General features: G+C 41.2%; 1 protein-coding gene across 3 annotated transcripts; it reads right to left on the reverse strand.

The window, feature by feature from the left end:
- Window positions 1-590: 590 nt before the first annotated feature.
- Window positions 591-4,249, reverse strand: LOC117858000 (transcription factor Pur-alpha 1). 3 transcript variants are annotated; one of them, XM_072294139.1, is made up of 6 exons: window positions 3,840-4,249; window positions 3,686-3,733; window positions 1,431-1,583; window positions 1,094-1,345; window positions 830-1,004; window positions 591-667 (listed from the first exon to the last, which is right to left on the reverse strand). In XM_072294139.1, exons 1-5 carry the CDS (start codon window positions 4,173-4,175, stop codon window positions 852-854), a joined length of 942 nt encoding a protein of 313 aa, XP_072150240.1. In that variant the 5' UTR covers window positions 4,176-4,249; the 3' UTR covers window positions 591-667; window positions 830-851. The 3 variants fall into 3 exon arrangements, with proteins under 3 accessions (XP_072150240.1, XP_034596840.1, XP_034596841.1); XM_034740949.2 differs by having other exon boundaries at window positions 591-1,004; window positions 3,840-4,247; XM_034740950.2 differs by having other exon boundaries at window positions 591-1,004; window positions 1,094-1,336; window positions 3,840-4,245.
- Between the last annotated feature and the right edge of the window lie 12,256 nt (window positions 4,250-16,505).

A 16,505-nucleotide genomic window follows, 5' to 3' on the forward strand; every position in this document is an offset into this window, starting at 1 on the left:
CCAATTGCTTCCCCTAACCTATGCTTCTTCCCACATGGCTTTGCTACCTGGGCGTGGGCGTTGATCGGTGAGAATTTGAGAATCAAGCAGGTTCGTGACACTCCTTCCACCATGGACGATGGAAAAGTTGTCGGCCACAGTTACAGGTTAAAGCATGGTATAATGATCACCGAACGTCTGATCGCTTAAAAGAACTTCGTTTTCATTCACTGAATCCCTGCCGATGACTACGGTTCGTAGGAAAACTGCTCGTAGAACATAAGTACTACTCCGTATTTTGATTCTGATCTAAATAAGGTGGCACATAACCATGTTGTCCCAGCTAAGCATTGCAACTTGCAATGCAGCGAGAAGCAAACATGACAAATAAAACACCTGAAAAATTTACTGAACATATATCAACACCGGCAGTTTTGTCACTCTGACAGACCAATATTACCTTCTCAGATATGAACATACTCTGTACTGCAGCAAGCGTCGCACGCTGGCCAGTGCACATCACACCAAGAATTCAGAATGCAGAGGGCAACTACTACTCGCAGCACAATGTCAGCAACATAGCAGATTTTCACCCCTAAACAAAAACAGCATGAAAACAGGGCTAACATTGCGGCAACGACCAACTTATACCACCCCACGAACAATATACTGCTTATTATTCCTCCAACTGAAAGAAAGAAAAAAGGTCCCAAACAAATCAATCCTCACCATTGAATTCGGGAAAAGAAAGAGGAGAGACATTATTATTCCCACCAGATGAAATAATACTGCGTGATCTACATTACCACACACCACGACACACCTACAGGAGGCATAACAGCAGTCTCACCTTGAGGCCACGGTCAAGGTAATCATCTCTGGCTGGGCTCGACAGTGCGCACGTTGGCGCTGCTCATTCCTTCAAGTCTATCCTTCATTATATCTACAAAGTGACCAACCATTTCATGGAACTGCTTCAAACCAGAGAGCGGTAAGATTATTGACGATCGATCAGCTCCAGCCACCTATATAAGTACAAGCAGTAAGTGCAATGCGTTAGTCTGGTATGGGGGCAGAATTGTCACAGCTTATGTGATGAGCAACACCACGATACCTCAGAAATCCTCAAATAATGCCCCCTGTTGTTGCTGCCCAGGTCAAAGAAAAACCTCTTCTGATCTGCCCTAATCACCTTAGACATTCCCATGCCGCTAATTTCTTCTTGAGGAGGCAGATCAACCAAGCGTTCAACATCTACCTCGGGCCCAGACGCAGACTGGCTACCATGTCCAGCTATAAAACCAGCACCCACATCATCAGAGAGGCCCGGAAGGCGCTCTGGTGGTTCCATGTGTTGCTGGCCAATCCGGTGTCAGAAGAACACAATAATGGTGAGATTAGAGGGTAGAGTTCATAAATATGCCACAAACAGTTCGCTTCATTAGCTGTACCTGGTTTGGATGATTTGGTAGGACATACAGTCGAGAAGCCTCGTTATTTATCTCCAATAGTACATTCCTGAATGCTTCCCAACCTTCTTCACCTGAGCTGCCAGCCGGAACAATTATGGTACTACGATTTCTGTTGACGGAGGCCTCAGAAACCTAAATACAAAATGTTGTGTCACCAGGTAAATATTGTAGTTATGTCACACATTTACACTACACAATTACTTTAGAAGCACAACAGATCAAAAGTATCATTACTTGCAGTAAACATTAAACAAAGATAAACAGTGCTGAGCCCCAACTACCGCAAAGTTAATTTAGAAGCACATGACAGTTGAGAGTTTAATAGATCAAAAGTATCATCACTTGCAAACATGAAACAAAGATAAACAGTGCTGTGCCCCAACTATCTGCAAGATTATAATCTTTGTAGTATGGTTTATATCCATGTGAACTTTGCAGCTTGACAAATGATAGAAAGTTGTATAAGGTTTCAGGAGTGCGCCATGTGTGCAATAGCTAAATAGCACCGAGGATCGAGGTGGTCTAAGATCACTACATATACCATCCAAGAAGATTAAGCAAAAGAAGCCTTTTTGAGAATACTGTAGACAATAAGCATGCTCAAAATCATTTATGATCCCCCAAAACACATCCAAGACAACAAGGAAAGCTTGGGAAATCAAACAGCAATGTGATATGTTCAGCAACAGATAACCCACCAGCAATCAGTAGCATACAATATTTTATTAGATAACACCACCTGTCACAATTTGGAGCCACTATCTGAATATGAAAGACCATTTATGCTAAGAACATGCATTAAGACTTATAAGCCAGAAATTTTTCAGATGAAGATTTAATATTAGTCCATGCTGCTTATGTGCACAATGTATCCAGACTTTGCTGCCAATTTACCCTTTTATGTTGGTTTCAGGTTTTGGCGTCAATATGAAACTATGAACAGATAGCTTAATTTTCAGAAATACACTGCTCCAATTGACCATTTATAATTAAGATACAGGCAGTCAGTAACCTGCGAAATAAATTGATTTCCTTATCTATCGATATGAGCACATTAAGATTGGATATTGACATATTGCCACACCAGTACAATATTTACCAATCAAGCTTCTACTTTTTTACTTTTTCTTTGGAACCACAAGTGTTACAACAAGCTAAAATATAAAAAAATTGAACAGAAATTGGTAATTCCAGAAGGCAATTGTTTTTATCAAAACAATATTACTGATTATAAAAGAACTACTGTAAATAAAAAGATAGCCAGATCAATGTAACAGTGCCACATAAGTAAGCAGAGTTCTCCACATAATTCAGAGGTAACTGTCAGGTAGTCAGTGTGTATCTTCAGTCAACAGTTAAATAACATAACTGCAAAACCAAACTAATCTTGATTCCTTTTGCGATCCCATAAAGAGATCTATCAATCATTCAAGACCGATTGAATCCACTAATTGGTGGTGAACCTATAGCACAACATCAGCAGCTTCTACTCCCTCTGGTGAGAAATACTTGGCATTTTTTTTACTTTTCACGGTCTTAGAAGTGAAGTATTTTAGTATTTGTGGCCAAAAGGGGGATGAGGGGTTGTTAACAAGTTAACTTGGTAATTTTAGACGAGCAGAATACTCTGCACAACAGAAATACCATTCAAGGCCAACATGAGACGTTACTTTTCTCAGTGACACTTGGTTCATAAATAACTGGCAGTAACAAGCAGTAGAAGTGATGTTGCCAGAATTGGAGAAACCAAAATCTGTGAAGGGCACAGCACCAAAGGGGAAAGTCCCATCTTGATACATCTTTGGGCGGTGGCCCTGTAGGACCTTTTCAAAGCTTGAAGTAACCCACAAACACATCTTTTTAGGACTACACACTGACTTCAAGCTTTGGTCAAAAAAGACCGTGCCACTGACAAGTGGGTCTATGCTCCACATATCAATGGCAAACTTGACTCGTTATCCCATTATTAATCAGCATACCCGTTTAAAACCAAGAAGTTGAATACCTTTTTGAGTCACACGAAAAGCTGAAGATCAAAATGACTAGGAAAACAAAAATAAGACTTTTTCACTTGCTAAATCCTGTTCTAGTATGACAAATTATCCCTGTCCCAGCTAAACAGTTAGGCTCCTAAACAAAGTTCCCCAATTTGGCGATTTCACCGCAACAAACACACAAAAAAGTTCACAAAATTAGAAATTGCACACGTACACATACAGAGAACGTTACGTCACCTTGAGGAATCGGCCTCTCTTGTTCTCCCCGATATCGAAATAGAACACCTGCACCGCGCGACGAGCAGAATTCAGAGCACGCCAAAATTGGCAGCAGCGACAACAGAATCAGCGGCAAAACCGGGCGAATCGCGTAGGAAGCGGGGCCCAATACCTTGGTCTGGAGCCGTAGCTCCTTGCTGAAGGCGTCGCGCTCGTCGGTGCGGATGTAGTAGTCGAAGAGGTCGAGGAACCAGGCGACGCCGTCGACGGGGACGATGATGGTGGAGCGCGTGGCCGAGGTCTTCTCGGAGATCTTGAGGTACCTCCCCCGCGGGTTCTCCTTCAGATCGAAGTAGAACAGCTTGTGCTCGAACTGCAGCGTCTTGCTGACGAGCTCCACGTCGCCGCCCCCGCCCACGCCGCCGCCGCCGGGCCCGACGCCGCCGCCCACCATGACGCCTCCCCCGACGACTCCACCCCCGCCGCCTCCGCCACCGCCGCCGTCCATGGCCGCCGCAAGGGTAGGGTTTTTGGGGAACGGGGGGTCGCGATTAGGGTTTGGGTTTAAACGGAGGAGCTCGGGTGGAAGGAGGGGGGATGTGAGGTTGGGAATTGGGATAGATCTCGAGTGGGGGTTTACCCCGGAAACGGTGGGCGACTCGGTTTAGGTCTCGTGCAGGTGCTGACGTGTGGGGCAGGGTCCTCGTGGAGCCCGCGGGTCGGTGGGTGGGGTGGGCATCTGGTGGGCGGGGTGGGTCGGGGCTTGGCGCCCGTGTGTGCGTGCTGTACCTGCGGATGCTGACCTGACCGCGAGCTCGTGACGTGCCGACCCGGGATTGGCCGCCCGCTCTCACTGACATGATTGGACTGGCCGCGGCTGGGTAAGGTTCCGGCACTTTTTATTCCCCTTTTGGGTTGGTTCTCTCGTTTGGGCATTGAGGCCAGTCTATAGAGATCAGCTCGTGTAAAGCCAGCATGATAGCTCAGTATGGAAACTACTAGTCTCGAGTGGATGGATAGTTTGTAAAACAACCGTACTAGAGAGGAAAGGAGGATCAGAAGTTGCCCTTGTCCGGTTGTTCGTGGATTTTTACCAAATCTCTAGCTAATTCGGAGTGTGTGTATATATATATATGTATATATATATATATATATATGTATATATATATCACAAAAGCACCCTTTATTGTAATACATCGATATGAGAAATAAAGAGAAGTTCCACCTACATTGTGTCTTGTCTACTTATTCTTATGCTTATCATGAGAGGCATGAGAGAAAGAAGATCCAACCGCTAATGACGTGTTTCACAACACGTTATCAGCACGACCGCTCTTCATCGACCACGCTGGAGGAGTCACCATCAAACTCAACGCCGACGATCTCACCGTCGTCCTCATCAACAACTACTTCAAAGACGTCAACTACTACATCAACGTCACTAGCGAACGGATCTACACCGACTCGCCATCAAGCAGGCATGATCGTGCCTAATGCCCTACGTGGTATGTATCTATTGATAACTGCCCTACGCGGCAAGTGGCCCTACGTGGCAAGTGGAGTAGATCAATTGGCATCATACAAACACAAGGTATGAATTATTGAAATAAAGTATTAGTAGATTGGTTTCTCTGGCCATCGAGTCCGAAAAATTGTTTGCAATCTACTTTTTGATCGGCCATGCGCCAGCATAACCTGTCGTATGTTCACGTTCATGGTTAACTCCTGGCTTAAATCAATCTACTAGCAAGTAGCTAATAGATCAAATTGCAAAGTCGGTGTAATTTCTGTACGTTGTGTGTTTCCTTATATTCGTATATTGGCACTATGTTACTAGCACATGACAGTACATGTAGTACGTAGGCTACCAGCCTTGTAGGCGGTATCATTGATTTACCACTACCAGGGAAAGCGTCTTCAGTACCGGTTCCTAACCCCGTTTAGTACCGATTGTGCAACTGATATTGCTACTTCGGTATTAAAGGGGGCCCTTTAGTACCGAAATAACTGGTACTAAATGGGTATTAAAAAATAAAAAATAAATAAAATCCGGCTGGGCGCCCCACATCCCGCTGGTCGTGCCCGGCTGCCCCGCCCCGCAGTCGCCGCCGCCCGCCGACATCCGTGGCCCCGCCGAAGAGGGAGAGGGAGAGGGAGAGGGAGGGAGAGGGAGGGAGAGGGAGAGGAGGGAAAGACATGTACATGCGCCCCTGTGCCCTGCGCGTCGCCGCACCCTGCCTGCAACCCGCCGCCTCTAGCTGGCTGCCGCTCCCCCGCGCGCCCAAGCACTCCCTGCACCTCGCCCTGCTACCGCTCCTCACTGCCAGTAAGGGGCGAGCAGAAGGGGAAAGGGAGGGGCAGCAGAGGGGGCGGGAAAGGAAGGGGGCGGGGGCGGGGGTGGGAGGGGGAGGGGGCGGGGACAGCAGGAGGGATGGGAAGGGGGAGGGGGTGGCGGGCATATAAGGTTGGGAGAGAAGTGTGAGAGAAGAGAAGAGATAAGGTTAAGAGAGAAGAGATAAGGGGGACGGGAGGGGGATAAGGTTGGAAGCTCCAACCGGGACTGAAGGGGGACACGGGAGGCTCTTTGGGAGCTATCAGTTAGACTCGGTACTAATGCTCACATTAGTATTGGATAAAAAAATCAACCAATACTAAGGGCTAGGACTAATGCTCAGTTTTCCAGTAGTGCCTGCTCATTAGTCATGAAGACTTACGTGCATACATGCATATGAAAAATAAAGGAACACTATTGAAATATACATGGATGGATTAACATGAAGGTTAATCTCATCATCACATATGTGCATCGATCGAAAAAGCAACATCTTTGATATCCATGACATGAAGTCGCTATAACCTTCCTCCAGAAGCAGAAAAGTTATCGTGTGTCTACACAATGCCGTATTTAGCTGTGACCGTGAATTGTCAATCTATGGCCTGCAGCCGCGTATCAGACATACTGCTGCGCATGTCCTTCTTTGTAGAGCACATCGCCTAAAGCTGTGTCAAAACAGAGTCCCATCCGCATTAAATGCGCCTGACATCTCATGTAGACAGCACTGCTAGTAGCCGTGCCAAACTCGTCAGAGCTAAATATCTGTCAGCAGCCGCGCGCCCGCGCTCCGATCTTACTGCTTGCCCGAACGCGTGCCGCACCACCGAAGCCACACCACCGCAGCCCATGGACTGTAGCCAAGCACCGCCGCGTGTAGTCGCTCGTAGCAACTGTAACCTGCTCGCCCACCGGCGAGCTAGGCCCGCACGCCTGCCGGCGCCGATTGTTCGCCCGCACGCGAGCCAGCAAGATCCGCACGTTTGCACGATGGCGCGGACACAAGGTGACACCGCTCGCTCGCCCGCATGCCAGTCGGCACCATCGGCCCGTTGGTCTCCTCGCCTCCCCGCACGCATGCTTACCTCCCTCGCCCGCTCGAACATTCACGCATCGCGCGGCGCATCAGGATGAGGGGGAGCAGCCAGCTTGAAGCCGTTGTCGCCGCCACCACAGGCATCTCTGCCTGATGCAGAAAGGAGAGGAGGTCCAGTGATGGGCTGGCGGCCAGGGTTGAACCCTATGGTTGTCGGTGCCTTTTTTGATTCCGACGGAACTAGTAGGAAAAATGGTCGGGCAGGAAGAACCTAGAAGGGTCCGCGGAAAGCATAAACAGAAAAGAATTAGAATTAAGTGTGGATCATGGGCATTTTGTGGAAAACTCTCTGGATTTTAGAAAAATTCAAATGCAGGCCTATATACTAGCAGTATAAACCCTGATTTTTATGGATTTAAGTATATGCCCCCGTAAATTGATTTTCATGAATTATATTTAATGATTTTATGATATATTTGTTTTAATTGCGCATAAATGCAGTAAATAATGCCTTTAATCATAGAAACATGATTTTAGGTATATGAGCTCTGTAAATTTTGAAACCCCTTTGAGGCTCCTATTTCAATTTTTTTCTAGCATTCTTAATGGATATATAATTCTGAAAATTTGAACAATTAATCCCTAAAGTGGCTAGAAAATTACCTTTAATCATAGAAAATGGTTTTAGGTTTATGACCTCTCCCAATCTTGAAGAACCTTAGACATAATACCCCTAAGAGTGTCATATTTAAATGTTTTTCATGGCAATTGTGTGAATGGGGTAAATATTTTTGCTAGGAAAATTTCAGGAAATTATATAAATTGTCAATTGAATAGATTAACCAACATTAATTAATTTTACACTTGTTTCATGCATTTAAATACATGAAGTGTGCCAGTAGCAATTGCATGAATAATGTAGGATGTGACATGAAGTCCATTATTTCTTGAAGAAATGTAATATTGGTTTTATGCCTAGCACCATGTAATTTTCAGAAGAAATGCTATATAACTCTGAAAGTTATTTTAGCTAACTTCCCAACATGACGTTATGATTTTACAGTAGCAGTAGTTCTTAAGAAGTATATCAACTATTTGAGTTCATACATAACATGAAGTTATGCAGAATTAATATGTTTTCTTGAAGAATCATATTATATGTTGTCACGTTGGCACTTTTGCAATTCAAGAAGAATACGCAGAAACTCAATATAGAAAATATTATGCAATCAGAAGTTGTATCAAACACGGAAGTGGAAGGGAAATAATCTATATTCCAGAAGTAATGTTAGGCTCAGGAGGAGATGCATTGAGACACAGAAGTTTCATACTCGCCCTATAAACCTATAAATGGAATTTCCTACATAAGTTGCATAATTAAGTTATATTCCTGAAGAATTTGGTTATAACTTATGAAGAGTAAGCACTTACCTTTTGCTTTAAGAGCGGAAGTTTAGCATTAGTTTAAGAATTTTTCCCAGAATAGAAGGGTAAATTGAACAAATTGGTGTTTCTTACCTCTGTATAGGTTTTTCTCACCTTATATTGTGCCCACTTACTTGTAGCAATTTTTACCTGTAGTAATAATTTTTAATCTCATGGAATACATAAAAGAATTACATACTGAATATTGTAAATAATTTCTTTAAATTTCCTATTTGATAATTACTTGAAATTATTTTCCACTAAAGTCTCAAGTAGCCCATATAGACTGTAGTTATTGTGCATTGCTACCGTGCAGGTAGAACGGAAACTAAATTTCCATGAAGCACATTAACTAGTAATATACATGCTTTTTAATTGAACTCAGAAGATTCAGTTTAGCCATGAAGTTGTATATTATGTACTGAATACATGGGCCCTCTAACTTGAAGTTTATTATACCCAAATTACACTGTTGTACACTGAATGTACAACTATATGGATTTCATCCATACCTTTTATATACTAGCAGTATAACTTAATTCTATGGAATATTTGAAGTAATTCATAGATCATGCTTGAAGCATAGAATCACCTGAAGTGCAATTGTGGTATGAAAAGTGGGAGAAATTGGGGATTTAGAGGCATATGAAAAATGTGGATAAATTTGAAAATAAAATATTTTAATAGGCATGTCCCTTATCCTATAAAATTGTTGGTTTAGAGTCTTATCCTGTTAGATTGATGGACAATCAACGCACAAGTTGGCCCATAGCCATAGTCACTATAATGACTAAGCATGTAGCTCTGCGTAGCTTTGTAATCCTGATATCACTATGTCACTCAGAATGACAAAGTTAGTATTTATTCCACACTAATGTGAGCACCTGCATGTCACCATATTAATTAGACGTCTTTGCATGGACATCACATCAAAATTTCTCTTCACATTGGCTTGTAGCCATCATGTTATTCCTATCATTGCACCAGCTTGCATGCTGTGCTTATTCAAAACTTCTTCTATTAAGAAGTAGCTCCCACTCTGACAAGATGGGCAGTAAACCATCATAGCACTCTATCACTCAGCTAGAATGCTGATAAATTAGTGTATTATATACACATGTTCAAAATGACTAGTAGTCATTAATGAATCTTTAGTCAAGAAGACTAAGATCAGGGGGAGCAAACCGGTCTATAATTGACCCGATAGAGAATTTATCCAATTAGAAATTGGTTTCCCAATTAGAATGGGTTTGCGGAAAAAAATGAAAAGAAAATGGACATGTTAGTCCATTGTGTGGAAATTACATTATGGATGCAAAAGCACATAGGGAATTCTTGAATGAATGAGCAATTAAATTTTTAGAAGAAATTCCATGTAGATTATATTTTGCATAAATTTTAAACTAGAAGTTTAATTATCAAAAATACTTCAAGTATATGGTATGAGTATTTGGCTGAATATTTTGGACTAAATAAAGAAGCTAGACAATTGAATAGTTCTGTAGACTTAAAGATGTGCAGATTATTAGTATGAAGGACGTACCAAACTGCAAAATGTATTAATGAAGTCTAGCTAACTGCATACAAATAACCCCTAAAGTTTAAAATAAAGTGCGTGAAATTTTATTTCACCATCTTAGCATACAAATGGGCATCAACTTGAAGTTGGAGAAATATGGATCTAAATTTCCATTACATTAAGCTCATGGGGATATAATTGGAAGAGTATGCTATATTTATGAAGATGTAATACTAGCATTAGGGGGAGAGAAAGCCCATATGAATGCCTTGTACTCAATGGAAGAATGATCTTCATAATATTCTTGGAAGCTTGAAGCAGGAATAGAAACACACACACAATCATACTCGCATGAAGCGAAGTATAATGCCAGAAAATTAAAATGTGAGGAAGCCTATGAAAGGCACCACCTGATGTGGAAAACACAATTGAAGTGAAACTCCCTGAAGGATTTTATCCCAGTGAGAGTGAGAATGTGCACATAATGAATACTCACAAATGGAAATCTGGAAATTTGGAGAAACAACCTGAAGTTATTAACCAGAAGTTAAGTTTACTCGTAGTAAACAGAATGCTATGTGTGGTATATCCTGGGTATTTAATAGTATACTCACCATGGCAAATGACTTTATCATTAATTTAAAATCTACGGGGACGCCTGTTGATTTTGGATCAAATGAACTTGTCAAACAATTTATTGAAATCTCCGCAGAATTCTGGAAAGAAGACCATTATGGTCAAATACCTCACAAACTAAGAAATGATCATCATGAAAATGAATGCCTAACACTATAAAGCGCGCGCAATATTTTGTGTTGGGATAGCAGATTGACTATATCATAGTCTTATCCTGAAGATATGGGAGAAAATAATGAATGTCGACAACATTACCTCTATCATTGCAAATATTTCTCTAATGAGAATATGGATCCGTAAAATCCATGGCAAAGTTGCATGAAGCACTCATGTTGGGTCAAATTGAAGAATGCAATTGAGGTTGAACCATGAAAAAAAGTATTTGAACCTGGAAGTTCAAATGGGATGAATCATTATGAAATAATGACATGGTGAAATGCAATGGTTCATAAGTCTTTCAAAAGACTAGTAAACTCCCATTATATGTGAATGAATATTCTGCTACATATCTAGCATACGGAAAGAATGAATGAAATATATTTTATGTAGTTAATAGATGGATTATGAAAATCCACGAGAGATTATCCTTGAAGGACTCGTCATTCCTTGAAGGAATAAAAATCACAACAAATAGAAGTTAAATCTCATACTAAGTATTGAATGTCTAAGGTTGATAATGTTTTTGAATGAATATTAATAGTCTCTAGAAGAGCAAATCCTTGATGGAAATAAAGTCCTAAAGTGACTTATGCGAATAATGCGTTCCAAACAAAAGAGTTCATAGAAGAGCTCAAATTAAAAGGATCATGTAAATCACTTCTCTCTTGCATGGGAGAATTCCTCACGGAACATATATACTATTCTCAAAGAATTAGAAACTCCTTGAAGGATATAGTCAATGAATGACTTATTAGTCAAATCCTGAATGGACACCAATTATCTAGAAGATATGAATGAAACCTCATAGACCCAAGTAAATGAATTAAGAATGCAGTGAGGGATCATATGGTCCAAAATAAACCATATACATATAAGTGCATATGTAACTAGCTGCCATTGATAGCAAGTATCCTCACACACCATAGAAGGTATATTGGTGATTGGCAAATTGAATTATCCCCTCAAATACCAAATGAAGACTTATCATTGTTTATAGTGGAACTAGCCAGATTCAGAAGATCTACTGAATAGATCATTGGCATTAACTTAGAATCCACTTAAATAGAGTTGTTATTATTTCACATTCAAATATTGAAGTTTGAAATGTAATATCTAGAAGATATGCAAATTTGCAACTAATTGTCCCCATATTCCTCTGGAAGGATAAAATGTTATTTTGTGTTGCACATTTAAATAAGTGGTTACTAATGCTTGAAGCATTGCTCCTAATATAATCTAGAAGAATTACAAATTAAGTCTTTGAAGGACTAAATATTGTACTCATGCACATTTATGAAGAATGTGACTAAGGCATTTTGAACATTGAAGTTCAAATGATGTCGTTATGAGAGGGAGCATATCTTTAATCATATTTAGATATGAAGTCTTTTAAATTGTTCCTAGGAGGAATCAACTTGATGATTATGAAGGTATACCACTCAGTTACTTAGATCTTGTAGATATTTATTGCAAAAATCATGAAGTTCATGCATAAATCTTGAAGATTGATTACTATTTATGAAGAATAGCATATATAGAATACTACATAACCATGAAGGTTTAATGTTGTACTCTTTTCCCTTTTGTGAGTTTTTACTTGAAGGTTTCTCACATAATGAGGCAACATGTATAATACAATTGCGGTTGATATGTACTCTTTTCTCCAAGAACCATTTTTTTCCACTGGGTTTTTGGATGGAGTTTTTGATAAGGCATATGCATTCGCGGTAATTGCCCAAGGGGAAGTGTTGTAAAACAACCGGACCTAGTATAGAAGGAAAGGAGGACTAGAAGTCCTAGTCCTTGTCCGGTTGCTTGTGGGCTCTTACCAAGTCTCTAAGCTAGTTCGGAGTATATATATCGGAGGAGCACCCCTTGTTGTAATACATCAATATGAGGAATAAAGAGAAGTTCCATCTACATTGTGTCTTGTCTACTTGTTCTTACGCTTATCGTGAGAGGCGTGAGAGGGAGAAGATCCAACCGCTGACGACGTGTTTCACAACAGATAGGAACTCAAGGATGGTATATTTGGGGGGTGTCTCGTTGCATGGATATCAGGGTATGTATGGTCCAACCTGGTCTCTTGGAGTGTAATAAAACTTTTGAGTTTGGTTGTCCATATGAAATCTTAGGACTAGTAGTGCCTCAATAGAAAGTTAGATTTACTTTTCCTCCGTAGGAGTAATGATGTTAATGTGTAAATGTGTAATGGGCAATGTGGTATATTACTTCAAAGCATGTTAAATATGATAAATTGGTGTTGGAGTATAGTTTAAAAAATAAACATTGTTGTGGCACTACTCTTTTGTTAACTTTCTTGTCTCGTGCCGGTATGTTTTGTATGGAAACTTGAATGCATCTCTTCTTGGCTAGATTAAATAGTATAATCTATTTAGTGTCTACTTTAAATGGATACATGCAAAAAAAAAATGACATTATGTAACCATACCTCATGGCTCAATGATATGGTTAGAGGCGTGAGAAACCAAACAAACATACTATATATAAATGTAGGGATATTTAGTTCCTTAGAGCTATCATGAAAACTCCCACGAGGAATTTATCTCGCGGACAGATATGTGCATGTTTACTACAATAGGTGTAATAGGATAGTCTATCACCGAGTGGTTGTGGTGCCAGTGCCGGTGAGGTAGTAACGAGTCATTTCTGACATGTTATATTATATTCGTTACACCTAATTATTGTAGGTCGCTCAGTTTCTCATGAAATTCTATCGACAACGTGGCTAGATTGGTTAGAGAATGGAGCTTTGGGGATCTGGGAGTTCCAAAGATGTCAATCTTAGAAGACATCTAGGGAAGACATACTGGCCAAGTGGAGGAGGAGGGCAATGTTATGGCATTAGTGATGTTGTCAACCATGGAGTAGAGGAGGTCTCGAGTGGGCAGTGACAAGGTGTAGAACTCTTAATTGGAGTGGTTAGTGGCAGGGTGGTGGTGAGTGGCGACAGATTCGGCAACGAGATGTTTGTAGCTGAATATGGACAAATTTGGGAAGGGCAAGGGAGCGCGTGCGCGGCAAGCTATGTTGTTGAGAGAGAATGCAACAATGAAGGTAGCTAAGGCATTTTATTGTGACAATCTCTGGCATCACTTTTTTATGACCTGCCAAAATTTATGCACCAAGGAAATTGTGAAGACGGTGAACACGAAAGGTATGATAGCAGCACGCCAACCAGTGGCGGAGCTTAACTGGAAATTTAGAGGGGGCCAGCTCCATGCTTAAACTCAAATTTAGCATTAATGTCTACTACTTTCTCCAAAGAATAGCAAGACTGGGGGGGGGGGGGGGGGGGGGTGGCAATGTCCCACCCTGGCCCTGACTAAGCTCCGCCCATGACGCCAACCTCATCCCAGCAAGCCCTGAATCAAATTGTTACTCATAGTGCATATCCAAGTCACAAGCTTGCAATTTCGGTTTGAAGGTTCAACCTTTTCACTTCAACTTCAGTATTCGATTTGTGGCTACATATTAGAAGTTGATGAAACCCAATTGGAGGTGCTATTGTTTCAGTAAAAAATTCCAGTTATAGGAGAGAGAATTTTTTCAGTAACATGGTAGCACGATGATATTCACCATTTGATTAGCGACTTTGACCAAATTTGTAGGAAAACGTACTGACATCTGCAAACGAAATAAATACACTACAAAATTAAAACATATTTCTCGTGGTGGGGTTTAATAAAACTAATTTGATGTCTGATAATTTTGGGGTAAGTTAGAGAAGTTTAACTATGGACAAATAAAACAGCCTCCATGGAACTGATAGAGTAGATATTTAGTTCTTGTGGTGCGGTGCACTACGGGAACAGGAGGTTTGCCGGTCACTCGGCAAACTTCCAAAAACACTCGGTAACCGACACTCGGCATCGATTTTAACGGCAAACTTTCTTTGCCGAGTGTTTTTGTTGGGCACTCGGCAAAAGCTTTGCCGAGTGCTAGGTTGACACTCAACAAAAAAAAGTGACGGGGACGGCGAGAAGACGGTGATGAAGGCTTCGTCGAGTATCATGACGGAAAAACACTCAGCAAAAATCTAAGCTTTGCCGAGTGTCACAACGGAAAAACACTTGGCAAAAATCTAAGCTTTGTCAAGTGTTACGAAGAAAGCACTCGGCACGTCGCCGAGTGTTAAGCCGAACAGCACTCGGCAATATTTAAAACTTTGCCGAGTGTCAACTCCAGTATACTCAGCAAAGTACTTCGTATAGGAAAGATTGCATTGTCTCTTTGGCGAGTGTCAAGACAAACACTCGGCAAAGTACTGCGTATATGACAGATTTTACGGTCGCTTTGCCGAGTGTCAAGGCCAAACACTCGGCAAAGTTGTGCCTAGAATGACAAATTTGGCCTCTTTGCTCGACAAAGCGACCATAAAATCCATATTTTTATGGTTAGGTCATGTATAACGAACCCCCCACTCAAACAAACATCACAGGCATAATTCACAATAAGCATCACAGGCATAATTCACAATAAGCATCAAGTAAGCCACAAATGCAAATGCAAGTAACAAGTAAGTCACAACTAAGTCACAAGTAGTCGCTGCGGAGGCCCTGGGAACCACTGCGACAAATCCAGGTCTTGAGGGTGATTATTTGATGCCGCCGATTGATTTTGCACAAAGGAGAAGAGGTTGCATGTGTGAGATAAGATTGATATTTATATGTCATGCACTTAATAATATGAACAACAATTAGGCAAAACTATGATTCCTAAAGGAAGTAATGTGGCCAGAAACTATTTGTGTTAACATATCATTTTGAGCTAACATTTAGAGCTAACATATCATTTTGAGCTAACATTTAGAGCTAACATATCATTTTGTGCTAACATTTCATAGCATATTTCACTTTGAGCTAACATATCATTTGGCATTCGGACATTTACGATAGAAACAAGTTCTCTAAGTTAAAGTATTTAATCTGCAGTATAAAGGTGTCAAGTGACTCACAAGAGTAGTTGTGGGTGGTTGAAGTGGAGGGAATAGCATCGGTGGCGGTGGCAAGGTTGACCCATACTCGATGCAAAACCCTGCATGTATTGGAACATCTGCTCCATCCTCAGCTGTTGTTCTTCCTCCATCCTCTGCCGCTCGACCTCCAGCCTCTGCTGAATCATCTACTCCATCCTCGCCTCCAACTCCTACCGTCGCTTCATTTCCGCTTCCACCCAGGCCTACAATATTTCATCCCAATGTTACAAGGCAAGAACATAAATATCATTTTTCTACTCATTTTATTCCATTATTTCAATCGCTTGCAGTTCAAATTTGACTTATACAAAAAATTCCTCTAAATGCAATAAATTAATTAAATATAGCAAACAGATTGAAAAATATACCAAAATTTAAAATATAGTAACACATGTTGTATGTGGAGAGTAGAAAAAGTTTGGAGGGCAGGAGGTGAAAAAAATTTATTATTTTGCCAAGTGCCTTGTAGGAACACTCGGTAAACATATGACGTTGCCGAGTGTTTCTATAAGACAGTCGGCAAACAAGTGTCTTTACCGAGTGTCACTAACGGACACTCGGCAAAGTGCTAACGCCGTCTGACGGCCGTCGCACGTGGCGGTCACGTGGTGGCGTTTTGCCGAGTGTCCATTCTTTGCCGAGTGTCGCGTTGCTGTTTGCCGAGTGTTTTATTTCCGACACTCGGTAAATATGTTTTTTGCCGAGTGTAATTTATATGCTGAGTATTTTTTA

The sequence above is a fragment of the Setaria viridis genome, chromosome 5 (assembly GCF_005286985.2).
Source record: "Setaria viridis chromosome 5, Setaria_viridis_v4.0, whole genome shotgun sequence".
Taxonomy (NCBI): domain Eukaryota; kingdom Viridiplantae; phylum Streptophyta; class Magnoliopsida; order Poales; family Poaceae; genus Setaria; species Setaria viridis.

What these genes read in the sequence shown, in the direction of transcription:
- LOC117858000 (XM_072294139.1), bottom strand. Translation starts at nt 4,175, where the DNA reads ATGGACGGCGGCGGTGGCGGAGGCGGCGGGGGTGGAGTCGTCGGGGGA. An exon ending in AGAGAGGCCGATTCCTCAAG is followed by an intron (nt 1,584 to 3,685) that starts GTGACGTAACGT and finishes TTTTGTATTTAG; the next exon opens with GTTTCTGAGGCCTCCGTCAA. An exon ending in TACCAAATCATCCAAACCAG is followed by an intron (nt 1,346 to 1,430) that starts GTACAGCTAATG and finishes TTCTGACACCGG; the next exon opens with ATTGGCCAGCAACACATGGA.